The following is a 27,956-nucleotide window of genomic DNA, read 5'->3' as shown; positions in this document are numbered from 1 at the left end:
GAAAAAAACAGAAAACAGAAAAACAAAACAAAACAAAAATGGCTTATGCTGACAGAATAAGCTTCTATTTGGATATGAAAACATTGTTTGTTTCACTGTGGTTTGCTCGGTGGGAGAAATGACATCAAAACAAACAGCATACCACTATCCTGAATTACCATAGGCAGTCATATGGAAGGCAGGTATTTGCCTTTTATTTGTAAATGGAAAACACCTGTGTTGACGTCACTAACGGTTGAAAATGCACAACCTCCAGATAGCAGTGAAACAAGTTCTCCAACCTGTGTGAGATTTGTTTTTAATTCCCTTTTGAGGAAAAAAAAAAAAAAAAAACTTTAAATGAATAGAAAATGTCTTCATCGGAATTACTTTGAATCCGTTTTTTTTTTTTAACGGGGTAAAGTTCTGACTGACAACTCGTCCCTGTCCTGTGTGAGGATTGTGGTTTGGCTGTAAGAACAAAGGCGTTGCCAAAATGCGCCTCAACGTGCTTCTTATCAACACACGGAACCGATATAGTCAATCTTTTTTTTGTTTGTTTTTTGTAGCAGACGTTTCGAAATGTCCACTCGCGAAAAGCATTGTGTACTTTGGTGGGACTCTTGTTTTTGTGCTTCACGCTGTTTCACTGTTGCGGTTTACCCGGACACTTAATGGAGTTGAAAGCGTTATTAATTCCACCTGTGCGTTATAGTGGAGTACACGCAGATGTTTCCAATCACCTAATTTAACAGACGGGAACTCTGCTTGTCCTTCAGTGCTGGAATAACCACACCCAGACTTTAAATTGGTTGTGCCAGGAAATGTATTTATGAGGCTTTTCTGTTTTCATTTGCGTAACGTGATCGGAAACGTTATTTTACTGTAAACAAATGTAACAAAAGTCAGTAAAGATGTTTTTTTAATAACCGGTATGATTAAAAAAAACACACACACACACACAATTTGTGTGGCAACTTCTGTTCTGTTGGCAGTTTTTAATTTTTAGTTCTTTTGAGCAAAAAAACCCCAACAACAACCATCACACACCGCATGTAATTACGCATTTGGCCTTAAAAAAAAACAACAACAACCAAAAACGGGAAATAAATGCTGTAAAAACTTTTTTGAAGCCATCGAGAACTTTGCCGGTTACATTTTCATCCAGGCAGTCTAACGTCCAAGAAACATGTTCATTTGTACTGAATCAAATACTCCGGGTATATTTGATTTGGATCAAAAATAACAAAAATATTGGGATGACTGATATCATCCACACAGCTGTCGTGATAGTTTTCGCTACTTCCATGATCAGGTTTTATGAAGTGACCGTTTCCAAGGTTTGAATTTCCGATCATCACTCGGGACAAAAACTGTATTTTAGTCCGTCCAGCGTATCGATTTAGGCCATTCGTTGGTAAAGGGTCAAGGCTCTCTGCACTGTACTTGTCTGCGAAAGATGCACGTTTGGCAAAATATATTCCTACATAAAAACAAAGGAACTCGGATCAGAACTCTGTTGAACAATTCAACTCGTAATTATTTATTAATGATTCTGATATTAGTTAACTTACCTTTGCCAAACACGTGGCCGTTTTGTCCAGCTAACCGCAAGTCAAAGTTATACTTGCAAATGTAGTCAACATTTTTGATTTCCGTCCCATGAAAGAGTCTTCTCTCTTGAATTTCTCTGACACCTTGAAGCCTCATTAACTGCTTCTTTTTCCTTTGATACAAATCAAGTAAAAAAAACAACAACAACAACATCTTAGTAACAAAGGAGAGGGCATGATGAAAAGAAAGCAGACAGCCCAACTTTCACACTTTTTTTTTTACCGGCAGTATATTTCCCAGAGGTCCAAATTCTGTATCCGGATGATTGATAAAATGGTTTTGTCCAACAGCCCATCATTCTTCACGTAACCTTCCACAGTCTGGTACTCAGGGGAGCGTTCACTCAGTGGAATCAACTTGGAAATATATCAGAAATACACAGTTTAGTCACGTTGCTATAATAACAGTAAAGTAGCTAAAAAAAATTTTTTTTTTAAATCACAAAGTATCACTCTGTCACTGAGAGTTTCTAGTTGGGTCATTGCTATAATTACACGGCAACTCTGTTGTTGTTCTGACTGGATTTGCATCTGCTTGAAAATTTTGTTCATATCCCTCCTGTTTATACAAAGTATAACATAACATGTACATAAAAAGGAAAAAACAAAACAAAAAAAAAGAATCTTTCCATCATATAAAAGAATCTTTCCATCATTTACAAAGTAGCCTTCACAGTTGCTACTGTCGCAGTTGCTTTAAAACTGCGGAAAAAATTGTTTGGAGCGTCACAACCACCGCAAAATGATTTGCTGTCACAACAATTTGCTTTAATCATCCTGATAACAATCGGAAAGTCTAGAAGAGTGATGGGGGAAAAAAAGAAGATTTGTCTCTTCCTCTTGTTTGCATTGTGGCTCCGGAAAGTCTCTTTTGTTGTCTCTCTTATTTGCAAGTGATTCCTTTTTGTTTTACTTTCCGCATCTAATTTGACGACTCCCCTGTGTCCTTATCTTGTGACCTACAACCAACTCTGTATTACCATACGAAAGCAGATACAAAGGGAATGGGGGTGACTGTCAAAGAGCACTGCTGGGAGAGCACTGCTGGGGGCAGCACTGCTGGACACCTCTTGGAGGGTGGCATGTATTTGCTCCTTCTTGCAAGAATAAAATGTCCGATGTGTTTGATTTTGAACCAAGCCTCAGTAATTTTTCCAACAAGGAGCCTCACAATTAAATCGTATTATTCCCATTGAAGTTAGCATGCATACGTCTCATGAAAACGCTCTGCCCATAGAGCATGCCCGGTATGCAGGAATCTGCTGGGTGGGAATGTCTCACCAGACACCAGCTTTAAAAACTCTCTATATTGTAAAATACTGAGGTTTTCTTGGGGGTGATAGGCTGCGCTGTCGTTTGATGGGTGCCTGATATATTTAACTTTTAAAGCTCAATCTCCCAAAGCATTGATATCACACACAGAACCTTACAATCCCTGCCAGATTTGCTCTTCTAATGGGTTTTCTGTGATTATCACCTGATATGGACATGTAGGCTCAACTCCCTCCCACCAAACAGGAGCAGCGCTGGAACAGGAGCATCTGCGGGAGGAGAGTGACATGTTTCCTTTGGATTCAGTTTCACTTTCATTTTACAAGAACTGGAAACTCAGCTGTCCACGACTCACTGCCGTGAGGGGAAATTATTTCTGTTTAAATGCAACTTTTATGCCTCATTTCACCTTCTTTCAAAGTGGTATGTCCGCTGGACTCTCCTTTGCTTCCCTGTGATGAAGTTAGTCTGTAACATAGCTGCACAGGAAGACACGAACTTGAACACACAAGTTCAAGCCAAGTTCTTAGTAACTGAGGACTGTGACAAAGAAAAAGTACTGTAATACCTGAGAAATCAATATTGATGTGACAGTTGATTGAAGTTTTAGTTAAAACAGCTTTTGAGTTCATTCTGTAATATGTGTCAATGTCATTACTGCACAGGGGGTTATCAGGGTCGTCCTGCAGGGTGGGAAGAAAGTACCAAAAGGTAAGCTACACCCTAAATTATTTAATGACATTTAATTTTATCTAAAGAAATATCCAAAACAATTTACCTCAAAGTGGTGCCACTGTCCACAGTCTGCCAGGTAATACCAACACCACAGGGTGTCCGACGTGTCCATATTCTCCACATCATCACTGCCCATTGTTCTGACAGAAATTAAACAAATGATACTGTAACAAAAGATAAATTAAGTAAACTGAGCTGGCTGTCTTCTGGTTTGCTCAGTTAGTCAGTCACTCAGTGTTTCCGACTCAGGAATCTAAAGTTCATTTATAGCCACACCCCATCAGGTAGGCCGGCTTTTCTCACTGAGGAAGTGAAAGAACATACGAGATATTTATCAGCACAGGTCACGCAAGTAATAACTGAAGGTGCTTATGTTGAAAAGTTTATTTGTTTATAACGTGCAAATTACAGACGCATATGTATCTTCACGCGCTCCTACTCAGACACTCAGAGCAGCTGTATTGTTATGACTAAAGACATCAGGTTGTTTCTTGTAGCTCAAGATCCACTCTTCTACTTTTTGTGGGCCACCGTGTGGCAAACGTTTCACTAAGAATCCAGTTTATTTTGTTATCCTGACACAAATACAATCATACTATGAATTCAACAAATGCACACAGCAAAGCAATTTTACATTGTGTGGTAAATTGTGATCACAATTCTACACGTGCTGGCTACATTCTTTTTTTTTTTGTTTTTTTTGTGGATAAATTTACACCATGTGCAAAGAAAGAAGTTAGCAGGTGGTGATGTGTGAAATCAAATGTGATGCTGAAACTCGATTTGAAATGAACTTCGAACTCTGCCGAGATTGCAGCTCAGTCATCAATACTTTTACGGACTGAAGTCAGCGGTCAGAAAAGATACACAGAGACATATTGCTCGGGGACGACGAGTAAACACGACATCGCAACTTTATGTCATTATGACACAAATACAGAGCCTTTCATGGAAAGGGGGAAAAGTGCACTGATGCATGGTTAAAAAAAATGCAGAGGTAGAAGCGTTTTTAAGAAAAGGAAAAAAAAAATCCATGCTTATGTAATACACTTTACGATGTACACACATATTTCGACAGATCACATTGCAACATGAGTGAGCAGGACCATGTTTTTGGTTTTGTAAATAAGCATAAATATGGCACTGTGGATGTGAGGGGAGGGCTGTGGCCGATGGCGAGACATCACCTATAATCTACAGGCTGCGAGTGCCACTCCTATTTTAAACAGCACATATTGAACAAGCAAACACAGATTCTGAATCCCATATAAAATTGCACACCGAGACTGCTGTTCAGTCAGCGTTGTTGTCCTTGTATGTCACACAAACTACAAAGTCCCCATTTTAGATATAGGCTGCTGTACAGACTGCACACAATGTCTTCATTGTCTTCTTTCCTATTTCTCCAAAGGCACTTCGGATTGACCCATGCTCGAGTTAGGCACTGGATCTAACTGAAAGAAAAACCAAATGTCTCTTAAGCTGCTTCTTTTTCCATTTCATCCCATAATCATGTGATTCTGTATCCTCACTTTTCCACATTGGAAAGCCAGCTTTTATATATATACATATATATATATAAATATATATATAAATATGTATATATATGTATATATATAAAAAAAAAAAAAAAAAAAGTAGGAATCTTCTTGTTAGGTGTCAGTAAAACTCAATCAGATACTCTGGGTAAATCTGATTGCTGTCAAAAATGACATAGATCTTTGGATTTGCCATATCGTCCACGCAACTGTCGTAAAAGTTGGTGAAGCTGGCATCCTTGGAGGGTGGTCTGCAGTACATAGGATGACCGACCGTGTACTCTCCGACAAGCACTCTGGCCAGGAACATGGTCTTGTAAGGCGGCTCGCTGGCAAATATTGGCGGTGCGAGTCCGTGTCTCTGTAAGGTGGTATTGTGTTTACCTGTAGTGTGACAGAATTTACTGGAGTATTTGGCGTCCCGGGCGAAGTAGCTCCCTGCGGGAAGGACGATTTATTTGAAATGTTAAAATCAGATTAAAAAAGAAAAAAAGAAAAAAAAAGTGCTTTGAAATCTTTCATGATGTTTTTCACAACACAAAGGGATCTACCTTTGCCATAGACATCGCCATGGCTGCCTGTCAGCCTCCAGTCAAAGTTAAATGTACATATAGCTTGAATGTTGCTGTGTCCTGTGCCATGAAACAGCATGCGCTCCTCAATATCCAATGTTCGCTTCACTTTTCGCAACTGTGTTTTCTTCCTTAGGGGAGCACAGAGGAATGAAAGCACAACACAGAGCACTGATCATCACTTTGTTACTGGATGACTGGATTTACAAGCCATAACAAAGACCTACAAGGGGTGAGATCGAAACCACAGTGCAAATGACATTAATTTGCATAGAGAAACTCCGTGTGGATTCAGATGTTAATGGAAAAATCAATTGTATGCTTTGGTTTATTTAAACAGAACAACAGCTTTTTCTATAGTGGGAGCTTGGAAAAAGTATCATTGTTTCTATTTCTTGCACATTGTCTAATAGAAATAATACAAGATTTATATTTTACAGAAAACAGTTGTCTACCTGCAGAAAAACTCCCATAAATCCAGATTCTGAATCCTCTGGATGGATTTGATTGGATGATCCATTGTCCTTTCGTACAGTCTGGCCACTTCTTTAAACTCGTACGTGTCTCTGCCGAGCTGGATGAGCTGAAGAAACACACAGGGACAACATTGGAAAAGAAAAGGCAATTTACACTTACAAATCTCTGCCGGAATGTAAAAACCAATGACAGATCAGTGAAACAGTGACAATATGTCTGTTATATAATGTACATGTTTTTTGGGGGTGTGCTGTAATGGTTGTATTTTGTTTCCACAGCACACAACTTAAGATCGCACCTGAGGAAATGCTGATTTCCTCCATCTGAGCTTCAGAGTTTGGTTTCAAAGCTACATAGCAGACGGAGCGGACCACTTTTCGTATTCTCCATAGCAACATGAGATGGCAGGTTGCAGGAGGTCAAAGATCGGATCTTAAGAGAACATGACTTTTAATGATGCAGCATGGATGCTCGACACCAGATTGGTTTTGATTTGTGTTTTTGAGCTCATGTTTGAGGATTTGGTCATTAAGGTTTTGAACTACAACTTTTGAGTCGGTGGTCTTTTATTTTCTAAAGGTCCAATTTGTTGTAAATTTGGATATCCATTTCTTTTTTGATTACAAGGGACACTGTTAAAGTGTCAAACCGCTCAATCTACGGAGAAGTGCACACGGGCCGTATTAAGTAAGTTTCGACAACTCGTTTGGACTTTTGTAAGTTTGTGATGTCACAAACTCGCACTCATCTCATATGTTGGTCCTCAGCACAACCCGCTGTTCAAACTTTGACGTGGAAGACGTGGTGCACCACTTGTAAAAAAGAGTCAGCCAATCAGAAGAGAGGGTCATTGATATCAGTGAAAAAAGACACAAGCATACAGTAAGATAATCTCAAGAGAGATGTACAACTATATTGAAATCGTTATTGGTACTTAAAACCTCAAAAATATCTTTATATGGATATCAAGACGATAAATAAAACACCAGACAAGTGTAAAATGTGGTCCCTTTTAATTGTTTTCAAAATAAGCTTCCTTAAACAATTCTACTGAGTGTCATAATAAACATTAAACTCCTAAAAAAAAAAACACCTCCTATGAAAAAGCACTCTTTTTGTGTTCCCACATCTCAATTCTAGAGTTTTAAGATGAGAGACAGAGACATGCTGACAGTGTGAGTATGCTGCCGAAATGTCTGCGGACACAATCAAATATCAAAGGGGGGGGGGGGGTGTGCTGCTTCCTTAACACCAAAAATGTCTGTGAACCGAAATCAGTAGAAACTCAGTTTATGCTACAACAACGCAGTTACTTTTCTCACCTGGTAGGGCTCGTCTGTATTGATTCTCTCCCAGTGACAGGGAACAGGCAAGGCAAGATTATCACAAATAAACCTGACAGAATAAGTGAAGGAGAGAGAAATTAGAGTTTTGCATCAGGATAAAACTGAGTGCATTTGCGTTAATGCCGGCAAACCGGAGTAATTTAGTAAAAGCTCGCAAAAAAAAAAAAAAAAAAAAAAGAAAGAAAGAAAAGCCTCATTCTGTCTAACGGCAGATATCCTCCTTTTTCTCTTCCTCTTTGCATTTTAAAGAGATAGAAATTGGAGGTCAGCGACTGACTGAGCAGCTTCTTGTGTAGCTGCTTTGAAATTTACGCTTTACGTGGAGGATTCGCAAAAACCCTGACCTTTAATTCAAAGCGTGTGTTGTTGTTGTTTTTTTTAACCTGATCCTGCTCCTTCCATCTTCCTCTCTAGCATTTCTTCTCTATTTCTTCTAATGCAATGTTCACTTTTACCACCAAGTCTTACCTGAATCCAGTTGCAGAGTGGAGGGAGCGTTTGATTGGCCGCTGCTTTCCCGTTGTTACGTTTATCTGTCGCATAACTGGGGAGGAATTTAATACAAATCTAATTAGGGCTACAAAACCGCCTGTTCATGGGCGATTTTTAAAACGGGTTTGATTTCGAAATATACCTCGTTTTCACCAGATGTCATGTCACAAAAGAATCCTGACTATTCTCTGCCTAATTTAGTACTTTTTTTTAGTATCACTTTGACGACGTCACCATCGTACCTGAGAAGTCCAGTCTGTACGTGTACTTGGCGGTGTAGAATTCCATGACGCCACGCTGGTTCCTGTTGTAGCACTGCTCAATCTGAGCACTGGTCACAGAGCAGGCTGCACTGGGATCAATCTGACAAGAGAAATTGAGAAATTACGTGTATAAAGAGCTGAACCAATCAGCTGATCAAGGTTATTGTCATTGGACAGAAAATGAATCAGACCAATACTTTAAGTCAAAGGAGGTTTTTAGTCAACAGTTGGCTGGCTTAAATTTTAATTGGAACTATTTTGTAAGTCTATTTTTTTCTAGAAAAACAAAACAAAACATCTATTCACTAGTTGCAGCTTCTCCAATATGGGAATTATATACTTGTCAGACAAAAAAAAAACATTTAAAGAAGACACTTTGAATTGTTTTGTTTTTTTTTTACTATTTTTTTTTACATTTTATAGACCAACAATTGATTAATCAAAGCAAATTAGTGTTACTGGCAATACCAGAGGATTTGTTGCATCTTAAATCTGTTTTATATGTTAGAAACTGAGTATCTTTGGACTTTAAGCTACCAGTAGTCTTCTTAAAGAAAACACGTGGCTTGTTAGTCGCAGTCAGTCTAATGTTTTTACATATAAGCTGTGATATTTGGTAAAGGGAAATGATGGCATTCATCATTTCCTGGGTTTTAATCTTTTTTTTTGAGGGGGGGGGGGGGCACATAATGGCCATTTTTGTGCCAATTAAAGACTGCAAGTAAATTGTGTTGATAATCTGTAACACCGCAAATGATTAACTCTCTGGTTGCCACTCAAAACCTGGAAAAAAAAACAAAAAACTGTACGTGTAAAGTTGTGGTATCATGTGAACTACCTCAAACATGTGCCACACTCCGCACTCAGCCAAGTAGAACCAGCACCAGTTGGGCTCTGAGGTGTCCATCTCCTCAATCTCTGTGGACTCCTCCTCTGACGATCTGATGGCTAACATTGCTAAATCTGGAATTAATGGGCGAAAACACGCGAACACACTTAAGGCAAATCGCAAATAGTATACAAGAAGGAAATAGGGGATGGGGAGAGGATGGGGAGGGTGAGGGTGAGGGGGGAGGGGAGGGTCAAGATGGGTGTTTTATCAGACAAACCTAACGTCAAGGAGATGTTTTTAAGCCATGGTCGTGAGGGCATTTCATCTGTAAACAAATTCAGATACAGGAAATTGCCATATCGAGCTAGCTATCGTTAACGGCTGCCGCAGCCGACTCTTCTCAGCTCTGCGGGTGTCTTACCGGCTTTCAGCCTGTCTCTAACTGGCTCTCTGGCGTTATCGGGATATAAAACCTTCATACATTATTAGTAAAGCGCCAGAAAAATCACAGACTCGGTCTGCGTTTGGATGACTAGCGCTAAATATCATTTTCGTCTTCCAAACCGTTGTTTACTTTTAATTCCTGGTTCGTCACACAGCATACGTCAACGCGTCGACGTGGAAGAGCTCCTCCCCCTCCGATGATTGGAGCGCTGGTGCCCGGGGATTGTCCTGGTAGGCATGTGTGGAAAACACACCGCTCACGTGGTTTAAATAGGATTAAACTATGGATATGTACGGTAGTTAAGATGTTGTGGCAACAGAAAAACAGTAACACCACAGAGTCTGTTTAAAAATAAAAAAATAAAAAAATAAAAAAAAAGTTTGAATTGTGGTTTCAATGAACTCAGCAAAGTGATTTGGGTTTGCAAGGAATACATTAAGTGGAGAGCTAATCTGCCACTCGTTTCTTACGTCCATTTCAGAAATTGTTGTGACACTACGGTAAATATTAGACCAAAGACATGACACAATAGGAGGTGGAATTTACTCTGCATCATTTGATTCTGATTTATATTTTGCCTACAATAGTTGTATATATAACTTTTCAATTATTGAGGCGTTTTAAGATTATGCTGTTGTAACTTTTAAACATATCAATACTTTCCCGGTTTATCAGAATTTGAATGTTCATACGGGAGTGTACAGGCCGAGTGTGTGTGTGTGTGTGTGTGTGTGTGTGTGTGATTCCCTTCAGGACACACCCCTCTTCAGAATAAGACTTTTCTTTAAACTTTGCTCAGACAGACAAGGAGCTTTACTGCCGGCGCCTCTGAAAGCAAACGGGTGAGTTACATACATTCAGTTTTGTAATGCGAAGCTAGACCGTCTAGTTTTTTTTTTTTTTTTGACATCCTCTGCACACATCTGTCGAGTAATGCAAGTGGAGTTATTTGCAGTTAATGGTATTTGGGAGTGTGATGGTTTTGTCAGAGCCTCTTTCTTTTGAAACGGATGAGACTTTAATGCAATGCAGTGCGAGCTATCAGAAGAAACATGAGAATTATCAATTACATGTCAAGGCTGCTGTTCCATATATGCATGCAGAAAAATTGGAGAGAGTGAAATCAAAAAAAGCATTTCACTTATCTTGTATATACAACAGACTGAGAGACCATGACTGAGGAAGCAGCCAGAGGGGCCCCTGGTGGAGACCCTAATCCAGATACCCGGGCTTCTGAGGAAGGTGTTCTGCCGAGGGAAAAATGGGGCAGCAAGACAGAGTTCCTACTCTCCATGGCTGGAGAAATAATTGGCCTAGGAAATATTTGGCGTTTCCCCTATCTGTGCTACAAGAATGGAGGAGGTGAGGGGCTGGGTTTGTGGGAGATTTTCTTTCTTCTTGACATTTTAAATAAAGGGCTGTTGCACATACCCTCAACATGTGCACATTTGCAAGTTGCATGTTTGCATGTGTAATGTGCACGTGTGTGTGTGTGTGTGTGTGTGTGTGTGTGTGTGTGTGTGTGTGTGTGTGTGTGTGTGTGTGTGTGTGTGTGTGTGTGTGTGTGACAAATTTTGAATCCTGAGCATTCATTGTTTTCCACACAGAGATTATTTCATAATAGTTAGTTTTGGCTTGATCCATTTCCCAAAAGCAACCATTTTCGACTGTTGTTATTCATAATTGTGTAAGCAGAGTCATTGCAATTTCTCCCAGGTAACATCTATTCATTACAAATCACCCTTCATCCCAATTAACTAATTCTATAAGCAGTTTTCTCATAAATATTTTAATATGTAGGGGTTTCTATTGATCTGTAAGTGTCAATAACAGAGCAACCCTGGCATGTTTAATCAGATTTCATCATGGGTGTCTCTAATTTTAGGGGTCTTCCTCATCCCCTACTTTGTCTTCCTCTTCTTCTGTGGCATCCCTGTGTTTTTCCTGGAGACGGCGTTGGGCCAGTACACCAGCGAGGGTGGGGTGACTGCCTGGAGGAAGATATGCCCCATGTTTGAGGGTAAAAGCCAGGCTCACAATGGAATTTTTGAGAATTACATAAGAATTATTCAGTTGACAGGCAACACATACATGTCTTTCACTGTGCTTTCTTCATTACTGTTGCAAAAACAAGATTGTAGCTGTTTGTTGTCAATTGTACATGCCATAGAGATTCAACTAATAGGAGATTCAATTTGATTTTTTAAATTTATTTCATGCAGCATTTCACTCAGAGAAAGACGTTTTTCTACTTCCCTAGTGGTTCAGCGGGATTCAACCCCCAACAATAGCTGCTTTGTGTATGTGCTGTCAGGCTTGTTTTCCCCAGTATCTTAATTTTAAACAGACATTGTTGCTCTAAAGAGAAGGATACCATAAAAAACATGCTGATGGTTTATTATTTGTTTCAAATGCTGATGTTAAACCAACCTGAACACATGTGTATCTCAGTGTTGAAGACTGGGAACCAACTATTGCATAATACAAAAGAAAACAGCAGCCAGAAATGTACACTAACTGTGTAGCAATTCACTTGTACTGCAGGTGTGGGAATTGCATCCCAGGTGATCGTCATCTATCTGAACATTTACTACATTGTTGTTTTGGCCTGGGCTATCTTCTACCTAATTAATGCCTTCAAAAGCCCCCTGCCCTGGTCCACATGTGACAACTTCTGGAACACTAGTAAGCCCCTCTTTTTGATCCACAAATGCATGTTTAAACACATCTGTAATTCATTAGAAGTGTGCCTGTTGCCCTCTCAAAGAGGAAACACAAGACTCTCCCAAATCATTTTCACATTTTTAGTCTGCAACATTGCTCTCACTTTATTCCCCTCTCCTCAACCTGTTAGTGGAATGTCACGGTCGCTCTAGCTTCTTTGCCAACCCCCATCTGTTTCGGCCCGATGCCAACTGGTCCTTCCTGAACAACGTCACCTTAACTGGCGACTATGACAGCTATGACAACTTGAGTTACATGTAAGTTTCATCTTTGTTGTTCTAAATGCTTACAATATATAATTTTATGACACTGTTGACACGATACATGAAAAGGATGATAAGAATTATGGGATTAGTCTTGGCTCCGATAATGTTTCATTTTAAGGACACGCCCATGCTTTTATGTGTTCACAACAGCATACATGCGTTCCTGTTATACAAATGAACAGTATTAATTGCTACCTTGGAACACTTTGGGGGTGAAAAGTGCACCTAGTGAATCTAAAGGACCTGTCAGGCCTTAGCTTAATAGTTGTTAAAAAACAAGTGGGATGTCGAATTTTGGAAAAATACCATATTAAAGGAATATATGTTGGAAATATGCACTCTCTTGCCAATACTTTCTTTCTTGGCTGAAAGATGAAGCTATCACTAGCAGTGTTGTGTGGATCCCTCTAAAAGTTTTCGATTGGTTACTTCTGTGATTGTTGAGTGAATTAAAACTACATTGAAAAGAATGTTAATGAACTGAAACATTGTTTACATAATTAATTGATTTCAATCCACTTTACTTTCTCATATCTTTGTATTTCCAGAAATGACACATTGACGAAGACTAGGTCACCAGAAGAGGAGTTCTGGATGTGAGAAACACACACACACACACACACACACACACACACACACACACACACACACACACACACACACACACACACACACACACACACACACACACACACACACACACACACACACACACACACACACACACACACGACCGTAATGTCATCCTCCCCATTGACCTTATCTTTGGCTTGAACATTCCTCATCAACGGCTCTTAATGCTTCCCAGATACTAAGAGCCGATCTTTACTCTCTGGATGCTCAGTCAACGCGATGGTAATGGTGAACCAGCAAAAGGTGAACCAAGGCTACCAAACCACAGCAAGAAAAATGAGCCAGTTACATTCCTCAGGAGCCACAAATGACTACTCATAGCACCTTATTTAACTTACAACTCGCAAAGTTGTTTGCCTCCCTATTTTTTTTTCCTAATTTGTAGATATTTCGAAACACCGCTGCTGCGCTTCACATGATAATTTCCTGATTGGATATTGCAGCAGATACTAGGAAACCACTTAGCGGATAAGAACAATATGTGCTCTATTCCCTGCAGGTTTCTAATATAAACTGAAGGCCTCCAAAATAAACTCAGGGCGATTTTAACATCTGTGCTTATGATGAGATGTTTGGTACTTTTTTCAATATATGAACTTCTTTCCATTGTCATGGATACTACAATAAAAGGAAGTCTTGACTTTTAATGTGTTCTTGTCATGAGTCAGGCAACATTTTGTACCCGGCTGTGTTGATTTTCAGTTGGAGAAAGGCATCAAGAAAAGCAAAGTGTGTTTCTATGCAGAGGATGCATGTTTGTATTTGTGCTGACATGTCTCTCTTCCCTATAGTTACCGTGTGTTAAGAATGTCAAATGACATGTCCTTCAACACGGTGCACTGGGACCTGGCTCTGTGTCTCCTGCTCGTTTGGGTCATATGTTACTTCTGCATCTGGAAGGGAGTCAGATCCACTGGAAAGGTGAGTACTTCTTTATCATACGGTATAGGCGGGAGTCCATTGATAAACTATATGTAAGCTGTCTTCAGCTCATCTCCCTGTTCTTTATTCACTTCTTTGTAATTGATATAGATTCAATAAAGAGGAATAAATAAGTGATCAGTGGGTGCACTTAAAGTTTTAATCCCTGTTGAATACTGTTTTTTATGGATTAGCCATTCAACACATTGACTTTTGTAGTTGGCTCTCTATCTAGTAGTTTTTATTGTTACGAATGGGGTCTGCCTTTAGTACCTGGGATCAAATTGCACACCCACACTTAAGGGATTCACATGAAAGTATTCATTGCATTGAACATTTTCTTCTTTCACAATGTTTCTGTTACTGTTGTTGAGTGTTGTCAGTAAAGGATGTTTATCAACACTGTAAACACAGATTTCCTCTATTACCAGAGACAGAAGTGCCTTTTAAGTGCAATACCACTGAAGGCTTCTAGGGGCTGCCTCCCAAAAATATTTTTGCTCTAATTGACTCCCATTCAAAAATAATTTTCTCATGTCCATGAGTCATTTTGTTGTCGTTCACTAAATTCACTTCTTCTAATTGGTGTTCTGGTGGTCGTATATGATTATCATTTAACTCTGCACCTATCCTCAACTCTACGGAGCATTTTAGCATCTTCCAGCTCATTGTTTGGTTCATGAGAGCAACAAGCATGAGCTAATATAGTAAAGTTGCTTTCTCAGCAAAAAATAAAAACTTTGATAACTCCACTACACAATAGGTTTCTACTTGAGGACTAAACCGCAGTAAACATTAAATTACTTTAATTGATTTGCATCGTGCTGCATTTCAGCTGCTAAAGATCCAGGTTTGTCCTTCAGAAGCGGTGGTGACTAAAATATAACTACTAGAGCCAACTTATAGCAACTTTAAACAAAAGAGTGAGTGTGCAACGAACACATGCAACCAGTGGTGAGACACTTTGCTTACATACATCTAACAAGAAGCTGTTTGTATTCGTTTATGTGTTTGTAGGTCGTGTACTTCACTGCTACATTCCCCTACCTAATGCTCATCATACTCTTCTTACGTGGAGTGACGCTGCCAGGAGCCGCAGAAGGCCTGAGATATTACCTCAGACCGGACTTCCAGAAGCTCGCCGATCCAGGTGTAAGAGCTCACTCTCTTAATAAACTGTTAATGTAACAATGTTTGGTTTTGAAATGCAAACTTAAAAACACAACGCACAGTACAGCCACGTCATCTGAGATTCAGAATGTTAAAGATACAGAAAGAGTCCGGACATCTACACTGCAACTCACAACCATCTGCCTCTTCACTCCTCAACACATCTCTCTCTGTCAGATTCCTCCCTGTTGTAACAAGATGAATGCAGTGTCCTGTTATCCTCAGCGCCTCCCCTCCTCCTTTCTCTTTGCCTTGACTCTTGTTTCCGGTCCCAAGACAGAGTCTTAACAAGAAAAGCAAGCCAAGATTCTCTTCAGTGAGAAGTTTGTCAAATATATTTTTTTTTCCTCTGGAGTGCACAGTAGCATTATCACACAGGAGTGAAAACAGTGCTCTCCGTCGGGAATTCGCAACACATTTCGCAGCTATATTTACTTTACAAAAAGTCGGCATAACGTGCTTTAAGTTAAGTCAATGGAACTTACTTGTATTTGCATGGAAGCTTGCACACTGTATTCAATTGTGACAGTAGATCTGTCTGTCAATGAGTGTAAGGATAAGATTGAATCAAAAACAGAAGAGGGTAAATTCTGGATGGGTTTGCATGTTTGAGCACAAGAGTACTTTTTTTTTCTTTGGATCATCACCTCTCTCCACCTCCCCCTGCTTCTTTATGTCTCTGCACAGCATGGCTCTCAGTTTCAGGGATCAAACGCTATCATCGGAGGGTTAGGCCCCAGAATTTGTCTTGGAGTGGAGGGAGGGTAATTCCTATTTCCATGTGAACATCTGCATTTATGCATGTTTGGATCAGCATTCGTGTGAGTGATGAATCTTCATGAAAAAAGAAATCAATTACGTGGGTTGCAGCCCTGTAATATTTGCTTTTGGAAGTTGTTTTTGCAGCTCTTTCTTCTCTAATCTTGGTCTGTTTGACTGGATTCTTGTGTTGCTACCTCACTCCGATGGATCACAGAGCTCAATTGAAATATCTGATCATCCCCCATCTGCCTGTTTGAGTTATAAGACAAAATGTAGCTGCTCTTGTTAGACACTCCTACATCCAGCGTGAGAATCTAATACTGTCAAGGAAAAACTGCGATGTGTCATTTGGAGTAAGCAGGTGAAAGCAGTTACGGCTGACATAGCAGAGTTATGCAATACCAGATGCTCTTAAAAACAAATCTTGACTTGTTTCTGGGTTTTGCTGTTGCGTGCAAGTGTCAGCTTTTGCTTGATCTGCAGAGGAAATCATGGTTGAGTTCTTGCCTGCATCTGGAGTCTGTTTAGTGTCTCAATGTGTCTCCTTTTTGTGTTTGCGTGTCAGTGTGCGTGTGATCATGTGCGCAGAGCAGCCGAGAGGACCCCAAAATAAAACGCATGCTTGTAAGGACACAACAGTTTCCTCTTTGTCCAGTGTTAGATGTGAAGATCTTATGCCACGGACTTCCATTCCTGACCCTAGGCTGTGAATAAGTCAGGCCCACAATGGGGCTGGAGAAGGGGAATATATATTGCTCTGGAGCCTGGCCAACTCTATTGTTTAGTGGACTAGACTGAGCTCTAGTGCCACTAATGTAATCCAGATGCTGTCGGGACCGGGACTTGCAAACAGACAATTGTGTAAAAAAAAACCTCCAATCGCTGACCTGAATGCACACACTCACTCACAAATTTGTCCTAAATTATGACAGAAACAACAAAATAGGAAGATGCAGATTCATTGTCTCATGGTTAATGCTGTTTGTTCCAGGGATTGTATTTTTTCTCTGTAAGGAAAGGAGATGATGGAAAACATATGCTTTGGATAATTTGAACAATTTTGACTTTTAAGGTGCCTATCAAATGTTGCAAAACTCAGTATCTTACCCTCTCCAGGTGTGGTGTGATGCAGGGACTCAGGTGTTCTTCTCCTATGCCGTCTGCCAGGGAGTACTGACGGCTCTGGGGAGCTACAATAAATACGACAACAACTGCTACAGGTCAGTGTCCCCACACCCAGACATCATCACATTTACAATTGTATGTTTGTTTCCTCCTTGACAGAGCAGGCGTGTCTTCTTTGTTCTGTCGCAGGGATTGCTTTGCGCTTTGTTGTCTGAACAGCGCCACCAGTATCTTTGCTGGCTTCGCTGTGTTCTCAGTGCTGGGATTCATGGCTCATGACCTCGGCATTTCCATAGATGAAGTTTCTTCTAGTGGTACGTTTCCCACTTTCTGTATGTGCATGCTGGTTTTTTTCTGCGTTTCATGTCAACTTCATGTTTATAAACATAAGCATTAAATATTCAGAAACAGTTGCTGTATTCAGTTGTTATGCATTGGGGCGTGTTGAAAACAACCACCAGTGTCCACAAGATGGCATTTTATGTTTAGATACAGCTGAAAGGTTGTATTTTTGTCACTCATTGTGAAGAGTGGTATTCCTTAGGCATCAAAAAAATAATGTTAACAATCAACCCAATTTTTTTGTACATTTTATTGCTGGTGTTCTTAATAATTATTGTTTATCTGTATTCCAATTCACTACTTTGTTTCTTCCTTTTAATCCTATTTTACAAAGCACTTTTTTAATGTGCATCTCTGTGAGGAAAGAGTTGTACATGAGCTAAAGTTTTATATCAAATGTTTTATTAAAGCAGTGCTTCCCAACCAGCCTTAAACAAGCCTTAAAGGGCCACCAGAAAAATCTGAGTGGTCAGGTGTTCCACAAAATTATGTTTAACCTTTTGTTTTCATATTTTCTTGTCTTTTAATAATGAAATTCTGGATTCTTTCTTCTTTGTGGTCTCTATTGTTAATAATGCCTGTGCACTATCAAGGCTGTGTTAATAGATGCATTCATGTGCTTCGTACAGGTCCTGGTCTGGCCTTCATTGCCTATCCTAAGGCTCTGTCGTTGCTTCCTGGCTCGTCCTTCTGGGCTGTGCTCTTCTTCCTCATGATCATCTTCCTGGGTCTAGACAGTCAGGTATTATATGGGACACATCGCACACTTCATAGCATCATGTTCGAAATCAGCTAATGCTCAGCTCTGTCCTGTCCACAGTTTGTGTGTGTGGAGAGCCTGGCCACAGCCATCACAGACATGTTCCCACGTCGACTGAGGAGGCCGGGTGCCAGAGAGACACTGGTCTTGGTCATCGCGATCATTTGCTTCCTGCTGGGGCTGCCGTTCGTTAGTGACGTAAGCTGGACTCTGAGCACTGATTGTTCAAATAAAGGGTCCTGTTTCACAGCTAAAAAGGAAGGAAGTGAACTGTTAAAACGATTGCCAGTATTCTATTAAGTTGATGTGTACACCAGTAATTTAAATTTTTGATTTCATGATGTACTGTCCATCAAATGTCCTGCTATAGGGGGCCCAGAGCCATAAAATTGCATAAATGAGAGGTTTGCTGCTTATTCCAAATATAAAGGTAGAAAAACGCAGTTTGTCTGCGCCTCTGACAGCTACATCTCTGTTTTTCCTCCCTGTGTTTCGCCTGTCCATTTTTCAGGGAGGGATCCTCCTCTTCCAGCTGGTTGACACCTATGGTCCCAGTGGAACCAGCCTTCTCATCATTGCTTGTTTTGAGACCATTGTTGTTGCCTGGGTGTATGGTAAGTCTTTGGCTGTTAAAACTGCTGCATGCAGAGCAAAATGAGTAGCATCATGTAATGCAGTGAGCTGCAGTTGCATTATAAAAACTGATTAACTTCCAGTTTCTGAAAGGGAGTTTCTTTTAATTACGAGAGGGCCTTTGCATGAAAGACTTCTAATGTAGCTCTAAATCAGTATGATGGCAGTCTTCTATGATAACTTTAAGTATGTGGGTACTATGTAGTTTATTTTCACTATATCAACATCATCAGTAGTGCAGTACCTTCACAGTAGCTACACAAATGGGGACTTCATTCTTTATCATTAGCTGATGCAACTCAAACAGCAGCATTTGTTTCATCAGTGTAATCAACGTATCTCTGTATCTCATAAGCTTATCTCTTCGAGACCAACTTCTGACAGGAAAAAAAAAAAAGTTGAAATCTGCAGGTTTCATTTTGCCCTCAGTGGAATTAAAACAGCTCTACCAACAGTATTAATTTTGATGAGATTGGAGAGGGATAACAATATTATGTTTTCATTTGTGTTTTAGAATATTTTGAATGATATTATGTGCTATATTTTGAACTTTACATCTGTATGCTGTTGTTTTGCACGTGTGCCACATAAATACCATAAATACCCTCCTCTGAGGGTATGGGGGATCTGTAACAATATCCAGTGACAGCTAGGCACATAGGTATCCACTTTAAAGAGATTAGAGAAGATTTTTTTTTACTTTTTGTTGCAAGCAGGTATTTCTAGTTTTCATCTGGTGTCATTTCACTGAACGATTTAACAGTGAAAAGGAAAGAGCCTGACAAGAACATTTTTGGAAATAGTACTTATTTTCTTGTTGCGATTTAGAATAAAAACACGATTTTCAGTCAGCAGATGGTTATCCTAGCCGAGCTTAGTTTAATATAGCATAAAGAGTGGAAACGGGGAACTAATTAGCCTAGCGCTGTTCAAAGTTCAAAAAGTCAAGCCTGCAAATGTTTCTCGAGCTCACCTAATGTTTCAGTTTAATTAAAATCGAATGGTTTTCATGCTACATTAAGTTTACAAGCGCTGGCTGTGACAAAACTGTGATTGTATGTTAAACGGTGTCTCTCTTCTTTGTTTGGTTGGTTGCTGTTTGCCTTTTCAGTTTTGTCATTTAGCTGTAAATTGCTTTTTCTACAGGAGTTTCAGCATTTTTTGTTTTGTTACCAAAGCACATTCTTTAGGTACACATAATATTTGGTCATAAATAAAAGACAAGAAATTATAGATTAGAGTTTATTCAGCGCTTCATTTGGAGGATGACAATTTTTCATTTATCTCAGCTGAGAGGAGTGGAGGTTTTCAGAGATTACAGCAGGTCAGAGGCATCAGTGCTCCACCTAGTGGTCTGAAATGAGCACCAGCAGCTTCTGCTGTAAAGTCAAACATCGACACCAGGCCTTTTCTGACAAATCTGATGGCTTTAGGCTTCCTTACATTTTATTTCTATTTCCTTTTTGGAATATATGTTGGATGTTCAGTTCCTGTGACTTTGTGGCTATTTCTCTCTCTCTCTCTCTCTCTCTCTCTCTCTCTCTCTCTCTCTCTCTCTCTCTCTCTCTTCAATGCTTTCATCCCTTCCTACACCTCCATTATCAGCAGTATTACTTGCTAAATGAGATCCTGTGGGTGGAGAGTTCCTGTTTTCATATATTTTCCTCTTCTCCCAGTCCTCAGAGTATCTGTATTGTATTGATACAGGCCATTTTCTTTAATGAAACTGATGTATCACTGACAAATATATTGCATATTTCTTAGAGGTCTCCTCAAAAACCTCCTGACTGTGCATATATGTTCCATTGCTGTGACTCTGAGAAGTGCATTTCCATTTCCCAAACTACTTGCTCTTTGGAATTAGGATCTTCCACAGCAAACTGATGCACAATTTGAGTTTTTCAGCCATCGCTGTCTCTTCAGTCTCTGTTGTGTTGAGATACTTTCTCACTCAAATTTAAATGAGGCCACTCACTTCCTCCGTAAAAGTGTATTTAGTTTCAAGGTTGATTACTGTATCATTTATGGAGCCATGTTTGTTTGTTTTCCTAAATAGGTTTGCGAACTTCTTATGCTGTTAAACATTTGCAAAAATCAATCTCGGGATGTTGTTCCACCCAGCAGGTCACATACCTTTCCAATCTCATCTCAGTTTCCTCCTGTTATTTTTTTTATGTTTGTATTCCTTTCTATGGCAGCTGAAGGTGAGCAGCTTTCTCATCTTCATCCCCCACTGAACTCCTCCTCCTCTGCTTCCTCATTTACCCATGACTGCTGTTTAATCTGTGATAATGCTTCTTTTTTCTAAACTCATCACGTGATATTTTTACAAATTTGTGTCTGAAAAGTAACTAGTAACTACAGGTGTTAAATAACTGTAATGGTGTAAAAAAAAAATTCTGTAGTGGAGCATAATGAAGCATTATGTTGCATTAAATGTCAAATTCTCCAGTAAGTAGTAAGTACAGTACTTGAATAGATACTTAGTTGCTTTCCACCACTGGTTTCCTTTACGGCCAAACAAAAATCGAACTGTAGACAATCTTTAACTGTTGTTAAAAATCTTAGATTTGAATACTGCTAAGTCACAAAGCTGAGCCTCGACGGTCTCATTTGAAGTGCCCAAATGTGTTGTAAGAGTATTCCCCATAAAAACAAAACTATTTTGATCCCTTGAATTGATCTAATATCCCCCGCCCATGTCTTTGCACTTTGCAGGTGCGGACCGTTTCTATGACAACATTGAGGACATGATCGGATACCCTCCATTCCCTGTGCTGAAGTACTGCTGGATGTTCTTCACGCCTCTCATCTGTGGGGTGAGTGAGTCCTGACACCCGGGTTCCATCTCTCTCTTCTCCAATTCTACTTCATGTCTCTTTCTCAGTTTCACACTGGCTCTTTGCTTTAATGCTATTATCATGTTTTAATTTGTATTCCTTATTTTCTACCCTATATCATGTCTGAATTCAGATCTTTTGCAGCCCATCATCATCCCTTGTCTTTGCTTCCTCTTGTTTCCCTCTCTCCTGGCCTTTCATCTTTGCTGAGTATTTCACATATTTCATTTTGCCACATGCTTGAGCACTCATACAGGATGGGAAGAGGAGAGATTGCTGCCTTTATCTGAAAATGTGGACTCATCTGTTTTAAAACTCACTTCTCTGCAGATATGATCAGTACGAGAATGGAAAATACAGTCGGCATATTATTTCAGAACTGGAGTCTGTATTATAATAGCAAAATATAAAGTAATGATATGAAAACAAAGTGATGATGTGAAACGTGCTGCTCATAGTGAAGAATATACTGAGAATTTCAAATGTACAGCTCCACTTGGCTGTAAGGAGCTTCAAGTGAGTTTCAGCTCATGTTTCTGGCTTAATGTTTTGGTTCACTGTCACGGTTTTCAAAGCTTCTGTTTAAAACAATAAAGCTCTAAAAAAAAAAACACTGTTCACTACCTGCTCAGGATCAAACAGCACTCAGCTGCCAAACAGTTAAAAACTACCTGGGTAACATAGTGAAGCACTTTGATGCCAGATAATTGTGTTCGGATTTTGGTTGTGACCGAAAACAGCAAAAAGAGAGTAAATGTCCATCCATCCATCCATCCATCCATCCGTCCATCCATCCATTGTCTTCCGCTTATCCAGGATTGGGTCGCAGTGGCAGCAGGCCAAGCAAGTTGGCCCAGACTTCCCTCTCCTCTGCAACATTTTCCAGCTCATCCTGGGGGATCCCAATGCGTTCCCAGGCCAGCTGGGATATATAATCCCTCCAGCGTGTTCTGGGTCTTCCCCAGGGTCTCCTGCCAGTTGGCCGTCCCCGGAAAACCTCCAGTTGGAGGTGCCCCGGAGGCTTCCTGATCAGATGCCCGAACCACCTCAGCTGACTCCTTTCGATGCGAAGGAGTAGTGGCTCTACTCCGAGATCCCTCCTGATGTCTGAGCTCCTTACCCTATCTCTAAGGCTGAGCCCGGCCACCCTGCAGAGGAAACTCATTTTAACTGCTTGAAGCCGTGATCTCGCTCTTTCGGTCACGACCCAGAGCTTGTGACCATAGGTGAGGGTTGGAACGTAGATCGACTGGTAAATCGAAAGCTTTGCCTTCCGGCTCAGCTCCCTCTTCACAAACACGGTCCGGTGCAGTGCCTGTTTTACTGCTGCAGCCGCACCGATCCGCCTGTCGATATCCCGCTACGTCCTACCCTCACTCGTGAACAAGACCTCGAGATACTGAAACTCCTTCGCTTGGGGCAGGAACCCTGTCCCCACCTGGAGGGAGCAATCCACCGGTTTCCAGCAGAGCACCATGGCCTCGGATTTGGAGGTGCTAACTCTCATCTCCGCCGCTTCACACTCGGCTGCAAACCACCTCAGTGAATGCTGGAGGTCATGTTCTGAAGAGGCCAACAGGACCACATCATCTGCAAACAGCAGAGAGGCGATCCCGAGACCCCCAAACCTGACGGTCTTTTCACAGGATGATTGACAAATGACAGACCTGGCGGAGGCCAACACCCACCAGAAACGTGTCTGATTTATTGCAGAGAATACAAAACCAGCTCCTATTTCAGTTGTATAGATGGCCCATTGCAATGGCTCCGGCACCCCATGCTCCTGCAGCATCCCCTGCAAAAAACCCCGAGGGACCCGGTTGAAAGCCTTCTCCAAGTCCACAAAGCACATGTAGACTGGATGGGCAAACTTCCCGGAGCCCTCCAGTAGTCTTGTGAGGGCAAAAAGAAGGTCCACTGTTCCACGGCCGGGACGGAATCCGCACTGCTCCTTTTGAACCAACAAACAGTCGAAGCCTCCGTTCCAGCACCGTGGCATAAGCTTTGCCTGGGAGGCTGAGTAGAGTGATACCCTGATAGTTGAGCACTTTTTTGAAAATGGTAACCACCACCCCGGTCTGCCAGTCCATGGGTACTGTTCCCGACCCCCATGCAACATTGAAGAGGCGTGTCAACCAAGACAGCCCAGCAATGTCCTGTGCCTTCAGCATCTCATGATGGATCTCATCCACCCCCGGCGCCTTGCCACCGAGGAGCTTTTTGACTACCTCAGCGACCTCTGCTAGGGATATGGGTGTGACCCCCTCCCCAAGTCTTCAGACGCTGCCTCCTCTCCAGGGGGCATGTTGGTCGGGTTTAGGAGTTCCTCAAAGTGCTCTTTCCACCGCCCGATGATATCTCCCGTCTGAGTCAGCAATTGCCCCCTCCCCCGCTAAGAACAGCTTGGCGTAGGCGCTGCTTTCCTTTCCTGAGTCATCGGATGGTTTGCCAGAACTTCCTTGAGGCCAAATGAAAGTCCTTCTCCATGGCCTCCCTGAACTCCTCCCATGCCCAAGTTTTAGCATACGCGACGGCCGCAGTTGCAGCCCTTCTGGCCTGCCGGTACCTCTCAGCTGCTTCAGGAGACCCCTGAGCCAACCAGACCCAGAAGGCCTCCTCCTTCAGCGGTGTCCACCACCGGGTTCTCGGGTTGTTGCCATGACAGGCACCGATGACCTTCCGACCGCAACTCCCAGCAGCCACGTCCACAATAGAGGCTTTGAACATGGTCCATTCAGATTCCATGTCCCCAACCTCCCTCGGGATGTGTGAGAAGTTCTTCCGGAGGTGAGAGTTGAAGACCTCCCGGACAGGTTCCTCCACCAGATGGTCCCAGTTCACCCTCATGCCACGTTTGGGCTTTCCAGGGCTTTCGAGCAGTGAGAGGGAAGTCCTGGAAATGAAACCGCCTGCCGACTCCAAGAAAGCCGGATACTCCGAACTGCTGTTCGATGCATAAGCACAAACAACAGTCAGAGCCTTCCTTCCTGCAAACCGCAGGCGCATGGAGGCAACCCTCTCGTTTCCCGGGGAGAACTCCAACACGGCAGCACTCAGCTGGGCGCTTGTGAGTATCCCCACTCCTGCCCGGCGCTTCTCACCCTGGGCAACTCCAAAAAAGGACAAAGTCCAGCTCCTCTCCAGGAGCTTGGTTCCAGAGCCAGTGCTGTGCATGGAGGTGAGCCCAACTATATCTAGCTGGTACCACTCCACCTCCCACACCAGCTCCGGCTCTTTCCCCGCTAGCGAGGTAACGTTCCACGTACCTAGAGCTAGTCTATGCTGCCGGCGATCAGCTCGCCCGGGCTCCTGGCCTGGCCCGGCTCGCTGCCCGGTCTGCTTTGCACCCGACCCCAATGAGTAAATATTGGAGTTACATTTATAAGGTGACCCGAAACATGACTGCAAATAAAAGATTATCTTGCGCCATACCTGCCCCCCGCACACCTCTTTAACTGTCTGTCTTTCTAATGAAACCACTTCCATTCTCCTAGCTTACACTGCTGTATAACCTGACGCATACACATTCTCTAAATGTGTATGAGTATGTTCCTGGGATCCAGGCCTCCATGTTCGGCGCTGTACTTGTTGCCACTCCTCTAATGTGCATCCCACTATTCATTTTGGTCTCACTGTACAGGGTAAGTGAAGTCAAACCCTTATTTATTGCATCATTATCAAATATTATTTACAAAGCTAAAGTTCTCTTTTCAGCATCTTTTATATTTTTCCGGAATTTGTGTGTTCATGTCACTAAATGTTTCATTACACAATGTTTTAATTGATTTTCTCTTCTAACTATCAGGATCCCCAAAACATGACTACACCATCCAGCGACCTGCGTCAGTCTCGACCATACAAGCCAGCGTTAACAATGTGTGAATGTGTCATCGTAAAGGCCCAGAGGCAGCCAGGCAGGAGTGCAGGTGAAAGAAATGAGAAAATTATGATGGAGGAACCCAGTGGGGTTTGATAGTTGCTGGTGACATTTTTAAATCTGTAAAAATAATTAAGAAAAACACATTTAAAAGAAAATAGTCTTATTCAGCTTTATACAAATGTTTACACATTTTGAGTTTTCAGGGAGATTCGTTTATGGTTTTTGCTTTTTACATTACTACTTTTTACTTAAGAATAATAACATAAAGTCCTGTGTATTGCACTGACAATTCTACATAAAGTAACTGACATAAAATATCTCCATCAATTTAGCTTTGCACTCCTGAAACATTTATAAATGGTTAGTTTAGACCAAAACTGATGCAGCAGAACCACGTATATTGTCCATTTTTGTTCAATGCATTGTTCTCCCTGAGGAAAACCTAATGCCTACATTACTTACAATCAGGTGACATCACCTTAGGCAATTTATCAGACTCATGTACCACCCATTGGAGCAACAAAAGGCAACTTTATCTTAGGGTGCACCGGTTGGACTTTTTACTTTCCAGTATAGCAACCCAGCTGCATTTAACTTGCATATCATACTTGTATGTGGCGACTGTAACGTTACTGATGCAAAATGACTTACTTCAAACCAAACAAGGATCTTACCTCACCCTAACCAAGTAGTTTTGATGATTATACCTATCCGAATAGTGAATGTGTCACGTTTAACCCAAAGCATGATCTTTTGCTAAACCAACATGTGATTTTTGGCACCTTATACAAATCAGATGAGTATTTGACACCCTGGGATGCCTGGCTGATCCAGTACCCATCCAACACCCGTGTTTATTTAGAAAACTGTCAGCATCATAGTATGAAATTCTAATGTTAATTTACATTAATTTCACACTTGAATAGGAGTTGATTAATTTTACTGTGAGGATGCTATAATGGATTTTTAAGGTTTGTACACTGCACATGTGAAAGTAAACTCAGTTGCAAACTTGTAGTTTATCATTTATTCATAAGTTCATTATTCATAATCATTTGCCAATATATTCATTTATCTTTTAGTAAATACATGTTTATGTTTTTACACTTAAAGCTTAGCCATTGTTTTCAACAGTATGACAAATAGCACGTGTTAGTGCAAAACAACATGAGCCTTGTGTTAAGGCAAAGGTCAACAACATGGAGGAGGTCAAGATCCTCAAAATAATTTTTTTCTTCGCTTACAGAGATGTCCTGTGTTTGAGTATATGTTCAAAGTCTTGTTACATATTTGAAGAGTTCCTATAGGCTTGAAATTATGTAACTATGTACCAGTAAAAGTTGTGTTCATGTGTATTTCCTTTGAGATCACTGGAAAATTCCTAATTGTCTCCACATTGGAATAATATACACCTTTTATTAATGACCTGCATATGTTGTGTGTGTTTTTCTATGTTTTAAGAGTCATAGGCATTTATACATTTTTTTATGACACATCATTCTTTTTGACGTAACGTTGTAGTCAACCAATGGGATGAATTTGAACCATTTTAGACAGCTTTAAAATGTGCACATTCTCTTTATTTAACTTTGTGTTTATAACTTGTGCAGCCAACGGTGATGAAGTATATTGCAGTGAAAGTATCAGTATGTTAAATATCCTGGTGCAAAATGCCTCACTGATTCTATCCATATTGATTTACTGACCAGAAAGGGTAAACATCCAATACAAGTCGATCAGGTCGTGCAAAACTCATGTTTCCTGGTTTGTAGCAAGAAAACAAAAACAACTGCACAGCTGTGTATGTCCTCCTACCTTCTTTTTGTCATACATCTACTAAAACAGAGTTTCATATGTGGTTATGAAATGACAAAATGGCAGTTTGTATGTGTAATTGCATCGAATGCTATTGATTGGTGTACATGAACTTGCACCATTATAATGCCAAACTCAGCCATCTGTGTAATCCGAACTGGCATTCAATTAACTGACAATTCCACCTAGTTGCCTCCCACCTCCCGTCACCCTCACTCCCTCCACTCCGCCCCCAATGGCACAAAATGGACCTCATTCCTCGGTAAGTCTGGACCAAAAAGCTTAAACGCCCGCCATTGGATCAGTTGAGTCAAAGTGCCACTTAAATTTGACATTAATGAGACGATGAAAATCAACAACAGGAAGCTGGTGAAGTGCTGTTGGCCATTTTATGTTCCTCAGGTGTTGGAGAACAGCAGTAGTAATATGTAAGGCCACACCCCCAATTTGGATATTGATGGTTCTGTGCTTGAATTAGAAGCTGAAGGTTGCCTGAGGTTGGAAACACAACTATAGGTTTA

At 41.0% G+C, this 27,956-nt stretch overlaps 3 protein-coding genes and 1 long non-coding RNA gene across 8 annotated transcripts; 2 read left to right on the top strand and 2 right to left on the bottom strand.

The window, feature by feature from the left end:
• Positions 1-799: 799 nt before the first annotated feature.
• Positions 800-4,623, bottom strand: LOC138621950 (protein mono-ADP-ribosyltransferase PARP11-like). Of its 4 annotated transcripts, none has more exons than XM_069700358.1 (7): positions 3,643-4,623; positions 3,433-3,547; positions 3,274-3,343; positions 3,070-3,133; positions 1,816-1,949; positions 1,554-1,705; positions 800-1,462 (listed from the first exon to the last, which is right to left on the bottom strand). In XM_069700358.1, the coding sequence occupies exons 1-7, from the start codon at positions 3,733-3,735 to the stop codon at positions 1,173-1,175; spliced, it is 918 nt and encodes a 305-aa protein (XP_069556459.1). In that variant the 5' UTR covers positions 3,736-4,623; the 3' UTR covers positions 800-1,172. The 4 variants fall into 4 exon arrangements, with proteins under 4 accessions (XP_069556459.1, XP_069556460.1, XP_069556461.1 ...); XM_069700359.1 differs by having other exon boundaries at positions 3,274-3,362; positions 3,523-3,547; XM_069700360.1 differs by having other exon boundaries at positions 3,523-3,547.
• Positions 3,147-6,235, top strand: LOC138621952 (uncharacterized). Its single transcript, XR_011310978.1, has 4 exons — positions 3,147-3,287; positions 3,530-3,575; positions 5,846-5,941; positions 6,150-6,235. It is a non-coding gene; the product is annotated as an uncharacterized lncRNA (long non-coding RNA).
• On the bottom strand, positions 4,617-9,598 carry LOC138621949 (protein mono-ADP-ribosyltransferase PARP11-like). 2 transcript variants are annotated; one of them, XM_069700356.1, is made up of 8 exons: positions 9,541-9,598; positions 9,126-9,250; positions 8,267-8,387; positions 8,001-8,076; positions 7,509-7,581; positions 6,165-6,292; positions 5,689-5,840; positions 4,617-5,575 (listed from the first exon to the last, which is right to left on the bottom strand). In XM_069700356.1, the coding sequence occupies exons 1-8, from the start codon at positions 9,596-9,598 to the stop codon at positions 5,259-5,261; spliced, it is 1,050 nt and encodes a 349-aa protein (XP_069556457.1). In that variant the 3' UTR covers positions 4,617-5,258. The 2 variants fall into 2 exon arrangements, with proteins under 2 accessions (XP_069556457.1, XP_069556458.1); XM_069700357.1 differs by lacking the exon at positions 9,541-9,598 and adding an exon at positions 9,397-9,475.
• Positions 9,599-9,699: 101 nt separating this feature from the next.
• On the top strand, positions 9,700-27,045 carry LOC138621951 (sodium- and chloride-dependent betaine transporter-like). Its single transcript, XM_069700362.1, has 17 exons — positions 9,700-9,794; positions 10,364-10,406; positions 10,726-10,926; positions 11,450-11,584; positions 12,109-12,249; positions 12,419-12,545; positions 13,103-13,150; positions 13,979-14,108; positions 15,126-15,260; positions 17,157-17,260; positions 17,355-17,479; positions 18,137-18,249; positions 18,328-18,465; positions 18,779-18,881; positions 21,619-21,719; positions 25,235-25,381; positions 25,546-27,045. The coding sequence occupies exons 3-17, from the start codon at positions 10,737-10,739 to the stop codon at positions 25,711-25,713; spliced, it is 1,905 nt and encodes a 634-aa protein (XP_069556463.1). The 5' UTR covers positions 9,700-9,794; positions 10,364-10,406; positions 10,726-10,736; the 3' UTR covers positions 25,714-27,045.
• Positions 27,046-27,956: the final 911 nt, after the last annotated feature.

The sequence above is a fragment of the Brachyistius frenatus genome, unplaced genomic scaffold (genome assembly GCF_029030835.1).
Source record: "Brachyistius frenatus isolate BFR_SWC_R1_liver_20210118 unplaced genomic scaffold, ASM2903083v1 Contig_33, whole genome shotgun sequence".
Classification (NCBI taxonomy): domain Eukaryota; kingdom Metazoa; phylum Chordata; class Actinopteri; family Embiotocidae; genus Brachyistius; species Brachyistius frenatus.
Note: the sequence above shows the minus strand (reverse complement) of the source record. Positions and strands in the feature narration are given on the sequence as shown.

What these genes read in the sequence shown, in the direction of transcription:
- LOC138621950 (XM_069700358.1), bottom strand. Translation starts at nt 3,735, where the DNA reads ATGGGCAGTGATGATGTGGAGAATATGGACACGTCGGACACCCTGTGG. An exon ending in CATCAATATTGATTTCTCAG is followed by an intron (nt 3,344 to 3,432) that starts GTATTACAGTAC and finishes CTTCCTGTGCAG; the next exon opens with CTATGTTACAGACTAACTTC. An exon ending in CTCTGGGAAATATACTGCCG is followed by an intron (nt 1,706 to 1,815) that starts GTAAAAAAAAAA and finishes TTTGTATCAAAG; the next exon opens with GAAAAAGAAGCAGTTAATGA.
- LOC138621949 (XM_069700356.1), bottom strand. Translation starts at nt 9,598, where the DNA reads ATGAAGGTTTTATATCCCGATAACGCCAGAGAGCCAGTTAGAGACAGG. An exon ending in GTACAGACTGGACTTCTCAG is followed by an intron (nt 8,077 to 8,266) that starts GTACGATGGTGA and finishes ATTCCTCCCCAG; the next exon opens with TTATGCGACAGATAAACGTA. An exon ending in TTATGGGAGTTTTTCTGCAG is followed by an intron (nt 5,841 to 6,164) that starts GTAGACAACTGT and finishes TGCTCCCCTAAG; the next exon opens with GAAGAAAACACAGTTGCGAA.
- LOC138621951 (XM_069700362.1), top strand. Translation starts at nt 10,737, where the DNA reads ATGACTGAGGAAGCAGCCAGAGGGGCCCCTGGTGGAGACCCTAATCCA. An exon ending in TACGACAACAACTGCTACAG is followed by an intron (nt 17,261 to 17,354) that starts GTCAGTGTCCCC and finishes GTTCTGTCGCAG; the next exon opens with GGATTGCTTTGCGCTTTGTT. An exon ending in TCCTGGGTCTAGACAGTCAG is followed by an intron (nt 18,250 to 18,327) that starts GTATTATATGGG and finishes TCCTGTCCACAG; the next exon opens with TTTGTGTGTGTGGAGAGCCT.